We start from the raw sequence: 18180 nt of genomic DNA, 5'->3' as shown, positions 1-18180 counted from the left end.
TCCTGCTCATTTAGGAGTCAAAGGAAATGAGCAAGCAGATAAGAACGCTAAGAAAGCGTGTGAGTCATCTGAAGTCACCATGAATATAAGTTTTAGTAAGGCTGAAATTAAGACCATAGTCAAGGCCAAGTCTAAGAGGAAAAAAATGATTGTAACAATGCTATCACCAGGAGGAAGTACTATAGTGTACAAAGGTATGTTGGTGAAGCAAGGTCAACATCTAGAACTACTCAAGAGGAAAACATAATCTCTAGGATGAGATTTGGGCATACTGGGTTAAGTAGTACACTATTTATTTTAAAGAAACATGCTGATGGTAATTGTAGTGTATGTAACAGTGCAGAGAATGTGGAACATGTAGTAGAATACTTTGCTAAATTTGTCCAGCAGAGACAGCAACTCATCCAGGAGCTGGAATCAGAAAGTGAGCCTTTAAACATAAGTACAATCCTGCAGAAAAAATCAAGTGAGGTTTGCTTCAGTTTATTGTTTAATTTCTTGAGAAGAACTGTTCTGATCAGTTGAATTTAGAATTATTATTATTATTTTTATTTTTATTTGTTTTGGTGTTACTAGTATCCAGACTCACACTCCATATCGGTAGGTGGCGGTAATGCTTCCAAACGTTGTTTGCCAACCACCATTAAAATATAAGAAAAAATGAATTTGAGGCACTATTTTTCTTCTGGTTTTTTTAGATCTAATTTTCAAGTTTCTAAAGAATTGCAGTTGCTTGGGAGCCACAGGGAGGCTATTTCATTTCAACATACGTCATGATACAGGAAGTAAACAAACCAGAGAAGCAGTTGTCATCAAGACGCTCATGAGACCTCACATCTCGTGCCATGACAGCTCGTGCAGGTTTTTTATTATTTATTTTTTTGATAGCTATGGACATGTTGATCTCGGAAAGGATGACACTTTATCATTATGCATGACTTTACACTGCACGCGTGATGTGCTCTCTAAGTTGTAACGTTAGCTAGCTTGGTCCTAGCCAAACGCAAGCCACAAATGTATCAATTTAAGTTAGTCATGATTATTGGCATGAAGGTACACTTTACACGACATAACTACCGACCTCAAACAAATGATTGGTATCTTCTATTCATTTCGGCATGAATTCAGCACGCGATAAAGCCTAGTTTTATTTGTATTTCAATTTGTAAGCCCCCGCCTTCCATCTCGAGTCCTGTTCCATTAGTGATGAATTAACACCAGCGTAAAAGTGAAGGTGTAGACCGAGCAGGATTAAAACGTCAAATGAATCGCAACCTATATATAATTTTTGGAATATATTGTTCCAGGTCGAAACATCTGTGTGCCGAATATTCTTCTGTCGCATGTAATGGAGGAAAATGGCTTAAAAAACATTTTTCTCAGGCAACCAGGTAACGATATCATAATCCAGACACGTTACGTAGCTTGTGGGGGTTACAATAAATGATGAATACAGCTTAAATAATAACTTTCTAAACACAGGTTGTGCTAACGTTAGTAGTTCAAGCTAAAACACATTAACTGTCGAGAAAACTTAGCATCAATGTCCATATGTATTTGATTTGGCTTTGCAAATGCTGTTCAGTTAAATAAGCAGTTTATTATTAATGCATTGTGGTATGATTAAAAAGTGTACATGAGGTATGAATAACAAATCCCTTCTTAATATCTTATTAATTCAGCTGATATTGGTGTTGCAAAATGTTAAGTAGTTACATCTGTCTCTAACAAAACTATACTAAAAATATCAAGTATGAGCCATAGTTGGTTTCTGTGGTTTAAGGCAAGATCATTTAATACAACCTGCCAATTTTAGGCAACACTGTTCTCCATGGTTAATTACAGCACCATAGTACATGAAAAAATAGCTTGAGGAAAAGGGGTCAGTAGCAAATACTCGATCTGACTCTTAACCTACTTAATTTCTTCAGCTTCTGTTTTAATATAATAGATATCTGTATTCTCCATTGTTTTTGTTCAAGGTGTGATGTTGCTCTGGCATGAATGATCTCCAGATCTCCCATTGAGGGTGTCAAGCCGGACACGAACCCCTGCCGTATCATGGCAGAGGTGTTAGGACAAAGGAGCTTGTTGGGCTTTGGTGTGGTGTTGGCATGGCTGGTGCTGTTCCACCTGCTGGTCAACATATGGCTGCTGTGCGTGTTCACCAGCCTGCTGGTGGTGCTTGGGGGCTGGCTCGGGTCACAGGCTGTCCTGGAGTCCAACAGTGTGGTTCACCTGGAGAGGTTTATCTCCATGGAGCAGGTAAATGTGCATTGAACTTCCAGTGTTTTTGGAAACAGTGTGGGATCATTCCAAAATAACATAATTTACACTTTGTCATCGCTAAATCTCAGGTTCCACCGACTGTTGAGGACGAGCACAACTTGGACCAGGAGATTCACAACACAGTGAGGAAAATCATCAGGGACTTTGTCAACTCCTGGTACTCCACTGTGTCCTCTGAGAGTGCTTTCGAAACAGAGGTTCAAGAGGCCATGATCTCTATGGCCATGGAGCTGAAAATACGTGCTAGACAGCTCGACAGGAAGGTAATTTGATTCAAGATATCAATGTGGGGAAAAAAGGTTGATTTGGATAAATGTTTAAGAGATAAACAGTTAAAAAAATTAAAATGTGTTTCTGTTGATAAATGTACGAATAGAGTTAGGTATTCAGGGTTTTTACTGCTGATGTATCACTGGTTATGTGTGTTTCAAATAAATTTTAAATACACAACAGGTTGTAATCAGAAACACAAGGCCACATCTGTCTGTTCTGACTATGATCTTTTTATCTCCTTAATCCTGATCACAGGTTTTTGCATCAATGTGGACATGAGCTTTTATCATTTCATCGAAAAATTCACTTTCTCTTTCAGTCTTACTAACTATAGATTTTTAGATGCCTGTGGAGCTGAGTATTTAAAAAAATCCTATATTTGTATGACTTAGTGTCAACAATTACTTTTAGTATCCTTTAAATCATCTTATGACCGATCCCTTTTTTAATTTTTAATTTTATTTTAAAGAGTTGAGGACAGTCCTTTAGGCAGCAATGGCAACAGCTTAGTTGGAGTAATTTAATTTCAACATTTCAACATTTATTTTATTTTATTTTGCATCAACAAAACACCATTCATACTTTCTAACATCCACCTTATATTGCATTACTTGTTTTTATAAACACATTTGAACATATTGAACCATGTACTTTAAAATTAAATTAGAGGAAAGGAACAAAAATACCTAAACACATTAATTTGGATCAACTAGAGAAGTCTAATCTTTGATTGTGTATTGCTAAACGCCATGTCTTCTGCTTATTATACGTATATACAGTATATGTATAAATATTACTGTATGATATTTAAAAAAATGTCCCTCATGCAACAGAGTTTTTTTTTCTGACAAAGAGAAAAGAATAAATTGTTTTCATTTTGGTAATGCTGAGGACAAACCATCCTTCAATAGTGTATATCCTATATGCTGTATATTGCACAATAATGCTGGTGATAACAGAAAATGTCACGAGGTGAACTTAGCAGATAAAATGATAATGGTTTTATCTTTTTTTGAATGACTGCAGGAGCTGACCCAGAGGATCCTGGATCTGTTTGGCTGCCACCTGCAGGACTACATCAGAGCAAAAGAGCTGCTGACGGAAACGCCTCTGACTTCGAAGTGCAGCGGTGAGAGCGAGCAGTTGTGGAAAGCGTATTCCATGGTTACCCCGCCTCATCTTGCCAGCGACACGATGGAAGTCAACTACACTAGAGCGATCACAGATTTGTTGCTGCATGTTTTGGTGCCATCGCCTCACTTAGAGAGCCGCACCGGTCGCTTCGTTGTCGGTGAACTCATCACCTGCAACGTAATGCTCCCTCTCATTGCTAAACTGTCGGACCCAGACTGGTTAAACTTTCTTGTGATCGGCATATTCAACAAGTCCTGCGAACCACAGGAGCCAATTAAATCAGAGCCACGTGCTTCATCACCATGTCTACCACCACCACCTGCTGAATCAGAGCTTGCTCCACCGCAGGAGACAACACACGTACCGCAGAAGAATAATGACGTTTCCGTGACTGAAGCTGTCAGTGATGCAGAGATGGCCTTGCCAGAGCTTACCGCCTACGATGTGATTGACTCCGACGAGGTGAATGAGAACCTAACTGAAGAAGAAGAGCCCACTCTACCCTTTTTAAGGCGTTACATGAGAGGCACCAAGTCAAACCCATTCTACCAGGAGAACGACTCTGACTTGGACTCTCCTTCTGCTGACTATAAGCAAAGTTCCATTGATTCCCTTGTCATGGTCGGGCAAGAGGACAACAGTAATGGTGGGGACCTGGAGGATGTTTGCCCCAGCCCACTGGATGGCGCTTGTCCTAAAGTCCTTGTGAATTCAGAACCGGTGGGGCATCCTTATGGCTGCGAGCTGTCGTCAGGTAGGACAGCAGAGGGGACTCCTGGTAACGGTAGACTTCAGGACGTGGAGAAGGAGGGCAGTTGTTCTTTGGTAAATCCAGCCCGAGAGTTTCTTCTGGGACTAGAAACGACTGGGTTGGGGAATCCCAATGAGCTGACCGTCAGTCCGTTACAGGTCTCCTCCCCTATACAGTCCTTCAGTTTTGAGCCCCTCAGCAGCCCTGATGGTCCGGTCATGATCCAGAACCTTCGCATCACTGGCACCATCACAGCTAAGGAGCACCGTGGCACCGGCTCACACCCATACACCCTTTACACTATCAAAGTAAGAAGATTTTTTATCTAGTTCTGCTTCTTCTTCATCTTTATTAATCATGTTTTGTATATGTTTGATAATGTGGTTTTCCAGGTTAGCATGATAATATTTGTAATCCAGTTGTTACATAATAATTTGATAAAGGGGAACAGGTTACAACCCAGAAATGACCATATTTACAAAACAAGAACAGTTAAACATTTGAAGTCACCCTGGAAAGATTTAAAATTACTAGTAGTAATTCTGACCAATGCTTTTAAGTTGCAAACAACAAAGCAGTGCACCAGCATGGACAATTAGGACAAAAACTTGATATCGTTACATATTTCAATGTTTTGTTTCATCCAACCATTTGTCCAAAACCAAAATATATTGAATGTACTAACATATAAAATAGAGTAAAAGCACAAACTCATCAAGTTTGAGATTTGTAATAAAAGTATAGTTTTAGCATTTTTCTTTCTTGAGAAAAAAGAGGTTGCATAGGTTGGTGTGCAAATGGAATTAGTTTTTTCTATTTATTACTTTCATAATATTGTAAAATGTATATATTTATTATTTTATTAACATTGTGTGAGAGCAAACAAGGTCGTGTTCACTTTTAACTTGATTTTCTCAGAGCTGAAATATCTTTCACTATTTTATGAACCATATAACTACAATGAGTCAAATTAAGCTAAGAAATCTGAAAATGAAAATTACCAAAGGGAAAGAAAATGTATGAAAATAGAAATTCAACTATTGTTTTTTATAGTGTAATAATTTCCATATTTTTTATATAATTACATTTCATTTAGTAGGGATAAAGTCATCAATCACATCAGGATTGAATGTAATCTCCTTTTGAACATACAGTATTTCACCAATTTTTTTTAATGTTATTATCACCCTGTGTTTCAGTAGGGTTTGTATTTACCCAATTTTATAGATTAGAACTGTCATCGTTGGCATAGAAATTGTGAAATTGGATAACTATTGAATACTGGTTCAATAGTATCTGTCAGGACTTTAAATACACAAATGTCAACATCAGACTTTTTACAAAGTGTTTCAAAAACATAGTTTAACAGCCCCGGGCTATGGCGCAACTGGCTGGGGCACCTGCACCATACACCGGTGACCTGGGTTCGATTCCCGACCCGTGGTCCTTTCCAGATCCCACCCCGACTCTCTCTCCCATTTTCTCTCACTTTCCACTATCCTATCCGATTAAAGGGAAAAAGTCCCCCAAAACATAACAAAAAAAACCAAACATAGTTTAACATCGGTTAAGCCCAATATAATGTATTACAGGATTCTGCAACATATGACCTTAAACTTTGTTGTGTTTGTTTTCAGTATGAGACAGCAATGTGCTGCGAGAACCCAGAAGGTGTCCAGCCAGGCTTTGAGGAGGCTGAAGTCCCACCTTCAGGTTGTGAGAATCCATCACCCATTCAGCAGGTGGCCTATCACATGGTCAACAGACGATACAGCGAGTTCCTCAACCTGCAAACACGGCTGGAGGAAAAAAATGAACTACGGAAACTCATCAAAGGTAGGAAAGATCTGGATCACCTTACTCAAAAAAGAAATCCATGCATGGCTTACAAACAAACCTGGTCCAAGTCTAGGCCATTGCTGAAACATTACATTTGATACATGTTTGGTACTTGAGCTAGCATCCAGGATTGTTATCTTTCAGGTGTGAAAGGTCCAAAGAAAGTATTTCCCGACATGCCGTTTGGAAACATGGACAGTGATAAGATAGAGGCCAGGAAAGGACTTCTGGAGACCTTTCTTAAGGTATTTGTATGCCAAATGTACAACTTATTTTTGTTTTGGAAGTTTTAAGATTGTGAAGAAGCATTTTCTCATCTTTTTCAGCAACTATGTTCCATCCCTGAAATCGCCAACAGTGAGGAGATGCAGGAGTTTCTGGCTCTCAATACAGACGCCCGGATTGCCTTCGTCAAGAAACCTTTTATTGTGTCACGCATAGACAAGGTTTGACCCTGAATAGATTTTTTATGGTACAGCTGATACTCTTCTTCAAGTCATAAAGACAAATATACATGATTCTTTGTAATGCTTGTACATTGTTCATAGTGAGTTTGTAATCAGGTTTTGTGTGTTTTTGGGTTTAGATTGTGGTGAATGCCATCGTGGACACTCTGAAGACAGCGTTTCCTCGTTCCGAACCTCAGAGCCCGACAGAGGATAACGAGTCAGAGATAGATGGAGGGAAAATAAGTACAGAGAAGAAGAAGTATGACAAACGTTTATCTACATTCCTAAAATAGTAACCCAATCAACTGTCATTCATTCAGGTTGGAGTAGCCAAAGATTTTGCTGATTCAACCTTGCTTTACCTCGTCACGATAAACTATGAGTCAGCTTTTGATCCTGATAGCAATACTGCCAGAGGGTTTTACAAACAATATTAGCAGTTGACAGAACCTCAATATCTATTTGGCTGGTGTTCTGATGCTGTAGAAAATATCACATGAACTTCATCAGCAGATTGATTTTGTCCAGGTTTGGAAATGTTAACTTTTCTGTTTTGTTACCAAGCACTTTAACGACCTCTCATCCTAGTTGACCTCATAGTCAACAGCATGAAGTGTCAACCTCAAATTCTGACCCTGTCAGTGTGTGGGAAGACCGCGAGGGGTCATGACCCGCATGGAGGTGTCTAGGACTTGACTACACTGCTTGAAACTCTTTCTGTATTATCCTGGACAAGCTCCTTTCTGGCCGATACAGCTTAACTAATCGTTTTATCACACTATACGGGATGATTGTTACAGGGTTGAATCAGACTCATGCGGTCATAATACAGGTTTAATTATTGCACAATGACAAAAGATATATTAATGTGTCTGTATGATCCCAGGTCTCGTCTGAAGTTCTCCAGTAAAAGCATCCCCTTTATGAATGGATCAGACATTAGACCACCGCTTTTGTTCAGTTGGGACCTAACGAGCACAGTAAGTAGTGTCACTAGCATGTTGATAACCACCTATTTGACATTTAGGTTGTCAACTTCCTTTTTGGCATGTTGAATTTCTTTCTCCATTTAATGCTTTTTCCTCTCTGTTCGCAAAGGTGTTTAGCAGGATGTCTTTTAGAGACTTGCAAGCGTTTATCACTGATCAAGAAAAACTGTCCGTCAGAGTCGAATCAGAGAGGGAGGGCAGTCCAGTGAGACAAGAATTGGGAGGACATCTTGATGACTGCTCGGGAGAAAAGCACAGTCAGGAATCTGGTAAGAGAGGAGTTTTCACTGTGTTTGATCTCAAAATTCACTTAATTTGCTAGTTGGTACTCCATGTCTCAAAGTCGTGTAGGTATTTTTAAAGAGATCAAAGTACAGACCTCAAAAGTCAGATTAAACTAAACACCCTATCATCGTCCTCAGTCACACCCAAACCACAATTTCAAACAAAGGGATTCTACTTCTAGATGGACCATCTTAAATTGATTAAATCAAACATTTTAATCCTCTTATTCTTCTTGTCATTTGAAAAATATCATTTTTGCCAGGCGTATGAGTTTGGTCGTGTAAGTGCATGTGTGTATCTGTTTGTCCATCCGCATAATATTTTGGGGGAAAATGTATCTCAAAGAGATCTCGTGGTTTCCGTGATTAACCTTTTTTGATACACAAATTTTATTGATTGACTTCTTGCTAATTTCTAATGGCAAGTAGGGATCCCAAGTGATTGACAACTGCTTTAGTAACAAAAGCCATATCAGACCATTGGCCAGACTTAGAAACAAAACCTCCATTATCGCAGGGTTGTTTTGGCTTAGGTTGGCTTTATTGTCCTATGCACAGTGGCTACAGTGTAGATATGGCAATGAAAAACTGAAGTCCCAGGCTCCTCCAACAATGGATCATAATAGATATAAGACATAAAACAAATAAAACCAATACAAATAGTGAAAGAAATAACAGAATAGAAATAAAATTATGCAAGAGAATGTTGCAAAAGGTGCAAGTAAATACAAATAATAAAAATTAAGAAAATAGTGCAAGAAGAGTCTATATCCATGTAATGTAATGTGATTTATACATAAATAAATTGCAAGATGCAAACAGATAAACACTTATGAAGGCACTTTACAGAGCATGTGTTTAATAGTGTTATGGAACCGGAGCTTTTCCAGATTATTTTAATACCCGATATCTAAGAATTCACTTAAGTAAGGCACGATATAAATTGAATAAATCCCTGCTTTGTTATCTTCAGAGGGGAAGGAAGATGTACCTGACTCATATCTGCTCTCTGAGTGCACTTTTCTAGTTATCTATTCAATCATCATGTCAGCTTGTTTGACTCGTCTGCTTTCCTTCTTGCTTTGTGTCTGTTTCTGCTTAACTCTACCAGTTTCCATTTACTATTTCACCACGATTGCAGCTAGAATAACTGATAACCAGATTGTTATTCATGAAAAATACTTGTATATGCCTTGTTTTTTCTCCTTTTCTACACCAAACACTAACATGGGTTAAAACTTTGATGGCCGAATGGTAAAAGTGAGTAATACAAAATAGTTCAATAGCTTCTTCCATTAAGTGACAATCAACATTTAAATAATGCACATTTTTGGACGATGTTGTCATTCATGACTTCCCCCTTTTTGGTTGTTTTGTTGTCAAATTCCTTGTTTTGGTCTTAATCAACAAATAATTTTTTATCAATTGGTTTGTTTTTGTGAGGCTGGATGACTTATTTTCCAATACTTAAGAACACATCTCTTGTAAACAATAGATTTAAAGAAGTTTGTGAAGACACTCAAATCAGTTGATCGATTAGTCATCAAAATCGTTTGGGGGTTAAGTCAACTGAGAAATACTTTAGACAAGGACAGTCCTAATATTATAAGTATTAAACTGTGTGTAAATATAGATTTGTTGGTGGCTGCATTGTTTCCTTCTCCTGTGATAAAAACATTTAATTGATAAAAGGACTGATGTAACAATTTCCAAACCGTGAGATTTTGGTAACGACGCCAAATCTAAACCTTTTTTCCACAATCTCCATAGAAGCTTTGAATACAAAAGATGGGTTTTGTGTACAGCCATAAAAATAGCACTACATGTGGGGTTGGTGTGTCCCTAAAGGAAGCCTCCCAGTACCAGTGGGGATGGGGTTTTTCAGGACATTCACACTGTCTCCGGAAAATCTCTGACAATTCATGTTTGATCTTTACTAACAGGAAGCATTAAAGAAGTACTCTGCTTTTTCTCATTGCCCATCTATAACTTTATGACTCATGATGGACAATCCATAAAAGCAGCAGATATATTTTCGTTTTTAATTCCACACATTTATTTTTTCCTTATGAATGGACCCCGTGCCCATTGTTAGCCCTAACCCTATCCCTCAACTGTTAGTTGTCCTTAACTCTTAACCGGATTGTATCTCGCCATCCACCATATTGTATCACGTATCGTCACTACTATTCCATCCTTCTCCATCACAGGGAATCTCCATAGGAAAAATGGATGATATCATTAACGTCATATGGGAACTATCTCTGCATTGCTAGACATTGGAATTCAAAATATTCCACTTTAATTGAATCCAAATTGCATTTTTCCCTTGTTAGCCATCTGGCCATTGTCTTTTTGAAGGACAGATTTTTTTTTTCCAGACAGTCAAGGTGATGAGAAGTGAATACGCACGTAGTCCTGACCAGACCCTGAAATGTTCCACTATAAATGTTAGTTGACTGACAGTTTATTGAGAACTAATTAGCTGCTTTCACATCAGATGTAAAGATGTCTGAATACCTCAATGTTTCAGTAACTGCGTTTTCATTTTGTTAAATCTTTAAAAGCAGTACTTATTCCATACTAAAAAAATTCCAATTTCCTAAACTACAGTTTCTTTATTTGGACTGAGCTTGTTAAACTTATACATAAAACACTCAAGCTTGTATGGAATTAACTTTCAAAAATATGATCCCAGAAAGAAAAGTTTTCTTAAAGACTTCTTAAACCAAACCCTTTTCTTTTACAATTATAAAACCAAATTAGAAAATTAGAAAATCAAATGCAACAACTCAGTCAATTCAGATTTAATGGATTGAAATTAAGACGGGTTTGTTTTCCGATATATCTAAAAGCGGTCCAGAATTAGAATCAGAAATCTTTTATTTGTCCCACAGCGGGGACATTTACTTTTGTTTCTGCAAAAGTGGCATAACAGGTAAAAAAAACATCCATGGCTAAAGAAATGATGAGCAGCAACTTCACAAGGGCATAGGTAATGTAAAGTGTTGAGACATTATACAAATTGTGATTAATAATAATAATAATAATAATAATAATAATAATGATGATGATGATGATGGTGATCATGGCACAGTGTTTCAAGAAAAGTGTCTTGTCTTGTTATTACACAAGATCAATACAATAGAGAGGTTGACATGATTTACTTCTGTGCTTTGCAGCCAACTTTTACACCTCACTTCCATATGAAAAATAGTCCTAAAATATTTAAAAATACAATTTTAAGAATCTTGTTTTATACAATATGCACACAAAAAGGTCACAAGCCTGTGGGGGCAGTGCTCTGATCTGGGGTTGCTGCAGTTGGTCTGGTCTAGGTTCAGCAACGTTATGTGCCCAAAGAATGAGGTCAGCTGACTACCTGAATATACTGAATGATCGGGTTATTCCATCAATGGATTTGTTCTTCCCTGATGGCACAGGCGTGTTCCAAGATGACAATGCCAGGATCCATCGGGGTCAAATTGTGAAAGAGTGGTTCAGGGAGCATGAGACATCATTTTCACACATGGATTGGCCACCACAGAGTCCAGACCTGAACCCGATTGAGAGTCTTTGGGATGTGCTGGAGAAGACTTTGCGAAGTGGTCTGAATCTCCCGTCATCAATACAAGATCTTGGTGAAAGATTAATGAAAGACAGAAATAAATGTTGTGACATTGCAGAAGCTTGTGGAAACGATGCCACAGTGAATTCGTGCCGTAATCAAAGATAAAGACGGTCCAACGAATATTAGAGTGTGACCATTTTTTTGGCCAGGCAGTGTAATTCCCTCAACATAATCATTTAACTGGAGAAGTTTCATGGTGATATCTATAAAATACATCTTAAAATTACATATTCTGCCGATGGCAATAGAAAGACATAATAAATCCAAATTTAATGTAGCATAGGTGAGTTTAGTGCAAGAATACAAAAAATGACTCTTAGCAGAACAAGCAGCCTTTCGGTGTGACCACATGAGGGCAGTGTTACTAAATGTATGAAGCTGATGGTATTGCTGGATCAGATGCAAACAGAATAAGCATACTTCTAACAGATCACTTATGTTAGGTTTGCGATATACATACAAGTCCCTCCATCTTTTTACCAGGTGCTGCTTTTGCATGCTAAACAGACATACATTATGAGTATGATATTTGAATGTAGAAAAATGATCTTTGCCAATCACCAAGTAAGTCATTAAAAAAATAAATGACATGTAATGTAATTATCTTGTAATATTGAGTTTTTTTTGTCTTGCATTTTGTGGTGTAGCTTCTGAGATGGCGCTGGCTGAGGTGGCTCTGAACGTCCTGTGTCTGCTGATGAAGGAGCAGTGGAGCTGGCTGTGCACGGAAAACATTCAGAGGACCATCAGGCTGCTGTTTGGGACTCTTATCAACAGGTGACGTGATACATTTGTTTGAGAATGCCTCAAAAATGTATTATTAGTGACGTTTTTACACTAGCAAGAGATACAGAGACACAAAACCATGGTTAAAACTTAGATACGTAACATTGGAGAAGCAAGCAAGAGTAAGTTGGATTTTAAAAAATGATCCACCCAAATCACACAGTCTTATGTTGCTTTTTCTCCAAGGAAAGTTGCAATCAACACTACCTCCAGTCATCTTGCAAGAAAACAGCAACGCTGACATAGTGAATAACTATATGACATACAGACTGTAGAAAGTAAATTAGAGTTTAGATATGTTTAGCAATGCAATATTTTCATTTTTGATTGTATCCTAATCTTAAAATGATCCAAAAGGCTGTATTTATTTGCGCTGAAATGTTTGTATAATGGATATGCCTTTCGAACCCTCTGACATGTTCTTACTGTATCTTTGTATTCTGTCAGCTTTTTCACTACTCTAATAGGGAAGTTGCAAGAACTGATACTTAGGCAAGTCAATGCCAAAATTAACTAAATGTAAAGTTGTTTTTCTGAAGTAACACTAGTGGGATCCGGTCTTGAGAATAACGGCATTGCATTGTCTAGCAGTAAACTCACTATCTACTATCTGTCCTGATACATCTACACAGTTAAAAACAAATCTGTGTTGAATTTGGCAGGACTAGAGCTAGTTAACGTTAGCTGTTATCTGTTAGCTGTTATCTGTTAGCTGTTATCTGTTAGCTGTTCTCTGTTAGCTGTTAGCTGTTCTCTGTTAGCTGTTAGCTGTTATCTGTTAGCTGTTAGCTGTTAGCTGTTAGCTGTTATCTGTTAGCTGTTAGCTGTTAGCTGTTAGCTGTTCTCTGTTAGCTGTTAGCTGTTAGCTGTTATCTGTTATCTGTTGGCTGTTCTCTGTTAGCTGTTATCTGTTAGCTGTTATCTATCAGCTGTTACCTGTCAGCTGTTATCTGTTAGCTGTGATCTATTAGCTGTGATCTGTTACCTGTTAGCTGTTACCTGTTAACTGCTATCTGTTAGTTGTTAGCTGTTACTGGCCAGCAGTTGCTCTATTGAGTCCAACTCAGTTTTAGGTGAAGGTTAATTATAAAGTCATTAAGATGTGTTCAAATAGAATTTAGTTATTTAGTTAATATTGTTCAAGAAGATGATTTCACAGCAATAAAATAGATACAATAGACGGAATTGTGACCTTTTAACTTCCCAGCAAAGTAGGTAAGTATGTGTGGTAATTAATTGGGTATCGAGAATCTCACTGGTTTTGGAAGCAACTAATAATTGTTATTCTTAATGACAATGGAGATTATGTAATATTGCTGAAACACAACTTTACTTGGAAACTGCAGACACTTTCCCCATCCTCTGTGGCTAATTCTAAGCAGATGCCGGTACCAATTTAAAACCACCTAATATAGATATTTCCAAGTGAACCTGGCTGATGCTGCCACAACAATGCAAATCATTTTTCTCTCTCTTTAAAAGCAGTAGCCTCTGGTTGACTCTTGTCTTCTTAAAGTACTTTTACGAGGTTCTATGCTACAAGCTTTCTGCTGCTAAGAAGTGATGGAAATGTAGACGTAGTGGGACGTTGTGGACTCAGCCAGGTCAGGACATGAGAACACTTGGTTCCTAGTGGAGATTCCACAGAGAGGACTGTTTATGAGCTGGAGAGGGGACTCTGGCTCATGTACAGTCGTTAGTCAAGAGAGTTGATATTTTGGACAAGGCTTGGCCATGAGTGCTAGCAGTGGTCCGTGTTTTAAAAGCAGCATCACTTGCCATGCAATGCATTAACAACTTTACAGAAATGAAAAAAATCAGAGAACCTTGCTCTTGCTTGCACAGTATGTGGTATTTTTATTCGTACACTTGTTTAATAATTTATGTGCATACGTGCATGAATGCTCACCTATTTGGCACTCAAAAGAATGCCTGACAGCAACTTCCCAAACATTTGTCGCAGATAGGTATAGCTCTGACTGCCAGTAAACTGAACATGCAGACAATGTTCTCGGGTTCTAGTGTTTGTGGTGTCAGTGCTGTGACCTCACGTTCCCCGGGGTGTCAGTACTGAAATATCGTTTCTTCACATTGATACTGGGTCCTCTATTTTAAGAAGTTCCACCAGCCAAGTATGAAAGGCCTTTTGTTTGGCCTTGTCTATATGAGGCTGCCGTCTGTCAACATTGCAGTGACAGCTCTCGGTGTGGCAGGTATCTCCTCTCATCAACTGGTTTCTCTGTGAAAAGGAGACAAGATGCTCTGGACAGCTGTTTACAGAAACACTACCTATGAAATTGTGTCACTAAGATACAGTAGCTCTGTTCTCGATCATTTTTCAACACAGTTTTAAACAAATGCTAAGTGGTATATGGTAAGAAGATGCAGAATAAAAAGTTATGTGTGAATGAAATGCAGCATTTGCTTGCATTTTAATTGAAAATATTAATAAAAAAGGACATTAAAGCACATTTCAGTACACCTTCAGTGTCAGTCCCGTGATATAATTGGGCTCAAAAATACTTAATTTGGGAAAAAGACATCTTTTGGTATATGCTTAATGAACTACCTAGTAAAAACAACCTGGTTTGAAAACCTTAAAGTTGTAAAATGCTCTTAAAGCCAAATCCAAAGTTATTTTCTCTTTATAATCATTTTACTTAGACAGGAGGTGATGCTGTCATGATGGTTTGGTTTGGAGGCGAGGTTTAAGGAAAAGGCTAGTGACCATGCTCTATTGGCCCACTGAATAGGGAAGATTGCCAGAAGGTCCCGTGATGATCTGGGTATTTTTGTTCTCAAGTCAGGCATACAAACGCTGTATTCAGTTCTCTTTATCCATCCATCATCTAGACCCATATGTTTTGGGCTTAAACCATGATTTACTGATGTTTAACAGAAAACATGCTTTTTTGGGGATTTTCTCCTATTAATTAAGACATACAACACATTTTGAGGTCCATTCCTACTATATGTAAGCCTTTAATAAAAAATGCTTTTAGCCATGCCAGCGTGACTTTAAGGGTGGGAATAATGGCTGGCCAGTTAATCCACCACTCTGGTCCAGACTTATTTATCAATAGCTTGCCATGGAGTCTGTCACAGACACTCATGACTCCGAGTGGAAGAATTGTAATGACTTTATTGATTCCCTAAAATGAATCTGGCACCATTAACAGGTCAAACATGTAGTTTGTAACGCTACAGTTTATAAGTTGGACTAGCAGTTTCTGTCAAGTGCTGTGAAGTTTGTCTTTTTTTCATAATATAATCTGACAACTGTTTGGTAGCTGTCAAGTATAAACTGCAGAGAGAAACCATATCCATGTTTGTTGGTGGGAGATACAACCAGGACCCAACAGGCCGTGTGTGTGTGTGTGTGTGTGTGTGTGTGTGTGTGTGTGTGTGTGTGTGTGTGTGTGTGTGTGTGTGTGTGTGTGTGTGTGTGTGTGTGTGTGTGTGTGTGTGTGTGTGTGTGTGTGTGTGTGTGTGTGTGTGTGTGTGTGTGTGTGTGTGAGAGACAGGTCTGGCTGGAAAAGCCGGCTATGTGCTCCTATAAATGGGGTCCAAGGCAAAGCTCTGGTTTGGGACATGTCTGAGTTTTATGGACTGGAAAGTGGGAAAGTTTAGGATGAATATAGTCTCTTTCTCTTAGACAGCAGTCTGGATGGAAAATCTAGCTGGAGCCAGATTGTTGTCGGTGTCTAGATGTAGAAGGCAGCCACTTTATGTGAACATCACCAGCGTTAATATGAACGCTCATGTTCTGTTTATTAGTTCAACGTGACGCTTCCTTCGTCTGCCGAATAAAAACGTTTATCAAAGGCCATCTTGAGTTGCACTTGGGTTTAATCTGTAAACCTTAAGGCGTAAACAAAAAACAAATATATATCGCTTATTAATGATGTTACCAATTTCACCCCAATTTTGTTCTGTGTAATGCAATGCACTGACTGGAGTACACTAGACAAAACATTGACTTTAATTACATTTATAGATGAATTAGGTTAGTTGAAAGCAATTGTATTACTCTTCTAAATATTAAACTTAATATTATTGCTTTCCACTCACCTAATAAAGTTGTGTAATCTGTTGTCATAATTCATTTTATTAAAGTCAATGTTTCAGTTATTTTAGTGCAGTAAGAAGCATCACTTCCTCGGTGTGATGGCACACCTAATCCTTCTCAAATGTTAACTGTACTCACAGAAACTGCTAGTCCCACTAAAAAAACTTTATGATTTGTATTTAATTTGTGGATCAATTTATTAAAAGGAATCACTGACCAAAACGAAAACAATGAAAGCCCTCCAACCAAAACCCTTCAGTGTTGTTGGGTTCTTGGTTAGAATAAACATCTAGGTGGTTGCTACTCGTGATGTCTATATTTCAGTCTGGAACAGAGTGGTGGATCAACTGGCAAGCCATTATTCCCATCCCTAAAATCTTGCTGGCATGGCTAAAAGCATTTTTCATTAGAGGCTAACATTTTTCCCGGAATTGACCTCAGAATGTGTTGTATGTCTTAATCGAATGCAGAAAATCCCTAAATAAAAAGTCATGTTTTCTGTTAAGCATCAGTAAATCATGGTTTAAGCCAAAAGGCTCTGGTGAAAACGGATGAAAAGCATTTAGCTGCTACAACCTTCACTAGCCAGTTTCTTGAAGTTGCACTACTGGAGATAGGGGACACAGATGGTGCTTGCTAAATGTTGGCTTGAGTAAGAATACCCCTCTACGATATATGCCCTGTTTAGTGTACATTATAAGGAGGGGAATCCCAGCTGCTCTCCGTGACAGTCGCTTTTTTTTTTACGGTTTATCGAGTGTCCAAAAATTGACGGACTTCATGCAATAATTCTGAAATAATAATAATACATAAAATTTGTATAGCACTTTTCCTAATGCTCAAAAACGCTGTAAATAAAATCAGAACAGAAATCATCAAAACTCGAGTGAAGTGTTATAGTAAAGTAAAAAAAATCTGTCAATTTCTCTTAGCATTTTGCCATGCATGTCTTTGTTGCAACACTTATTATTTTATCCATAGACACCACTTACCAAAATACAAACAAGTCAATGACAAATTCAGAGTGCTGAGACTTATGTCCGCCTTTTAAAATGTGTGATGTCATTTCCATAAATGCTCGCGTGAGTGTTTAGGTTGCCCTACTACAGAATAAAATATGCCCTCAGAGACTCTTGATATTCACTTACAAGCAGCAGACATCCTTGGCTGCAGCGAAGCGGTGGAGAAAGACAGTGAGTCGCAATGATGATAGAATATAATGATTGTAATTAATCTTATTGCATCAAGTGGCTCAGATTTTCTTGGAAAGCTGTTTTGCCATTGGGCTGTGGTTACCAACACACTAAGTTCGGAACATTTCCCTTGTGAGTGAGTTGACGTCATTCGGCCTGATGGACGGACAAATTTACCACTCCAACTTATTGGAAAATGCTTTGCCAGTTCACCTGCTCTATGGTGCTGTGTTTGTCTTTTCTCTTGTTTTTTCACTCGGTTATTTGTAGGTTGGACCGCCTTCCTTATTGCTTTTCAAGACATTTTACCGCAATAATCTCCATGTGGCAACTTCATTCTGCCCATTACTGCACCTGTCACACAATGACAGGATTCTTTATTTTTACTCACTAATACAGTATATTAATACTTCTATAAACAAATCAAATGGTACCACCAGTTCTTGCTGACAGCTTGATGATGGAGGTGGGGATGAAGGGAGCATGGAGGATT

At 38.2% G+C, this 18180-nt stretch overlaps 1 protein-coding gene across 3 annotated transcripts in view; it reads left to right on the top strand.

Annotated features, from left to right (window-relative positions):
- The first annotated feature begins 661 nt into the window (after positions 1–661).
- Positions 662–18180, top strand: part of snx19b (sorting nexin 19b) — a 37306-nt gene continuing 19787 nt past the window's right edge. The window contains exons 1-11 of one of the 3 annotated variants that reach the window (XM_063907233.1): positions 662–861; positions 1983–2265; positions 2358–2552; positions 3589–4755; positions 6085–6283; positions 6431–6531; positions 6613–6732; positions 6873–6994; positions 7622–7715; positions 7834–7993; positions 12287–12416. In XM_063907233.1, the coding sequence (XP_063763303.1) occupies positions 2005–2265; positions 2358–2552; positions 3589–4755; positions 6085–6283; positions 6431–6531; positions 6613–6732; positions 6873–6994; positions 7622–7715; positions 7834–7993; positions 12287–12416 (2549 nt within the window). In that variant the 5' untranslated portion in view covers positions 662–861; positions 1983–2004. Of the gene's footprint in view, positions 862–1331; positions 1392–1982; positions 2266–2357; positions 2553–3588; positions 4756–6084; positions 6284–6430; positions 6532–6612; positions 6733–6872; positions 6995–7621; positions 7716–7833; positions 7994–12286; positions 12417–18180 lie in introns of those variants that run through there. The other 2 variants (XM_063907232.1, XM_063907235.1) reach the window with 2 other exon arrangements.

This window comes from Eleginops maclovinus, chromosome 18 (genome assembly GCF_036324505.1).
Source record: "Eleginops maclovinus isolate JMC-PN-2008 ecotype Puerto Natales chromosome 18, JC_Emac_rtc_rv5, whole genome shotgun sequence".
In the NCBI taxonomy this organism is placed as follows: domain Eukaryota; kingdom Metazoa; phylum Chordata; class Actinopteri; order Perciformes; family Eleginopidae; genus Eleginops; species Eleginops maclovinus.
Note: the sequence above shows the minus strand (reverse complement) of the source record. Positions and strands in the feature narration are given on the sequence as shown.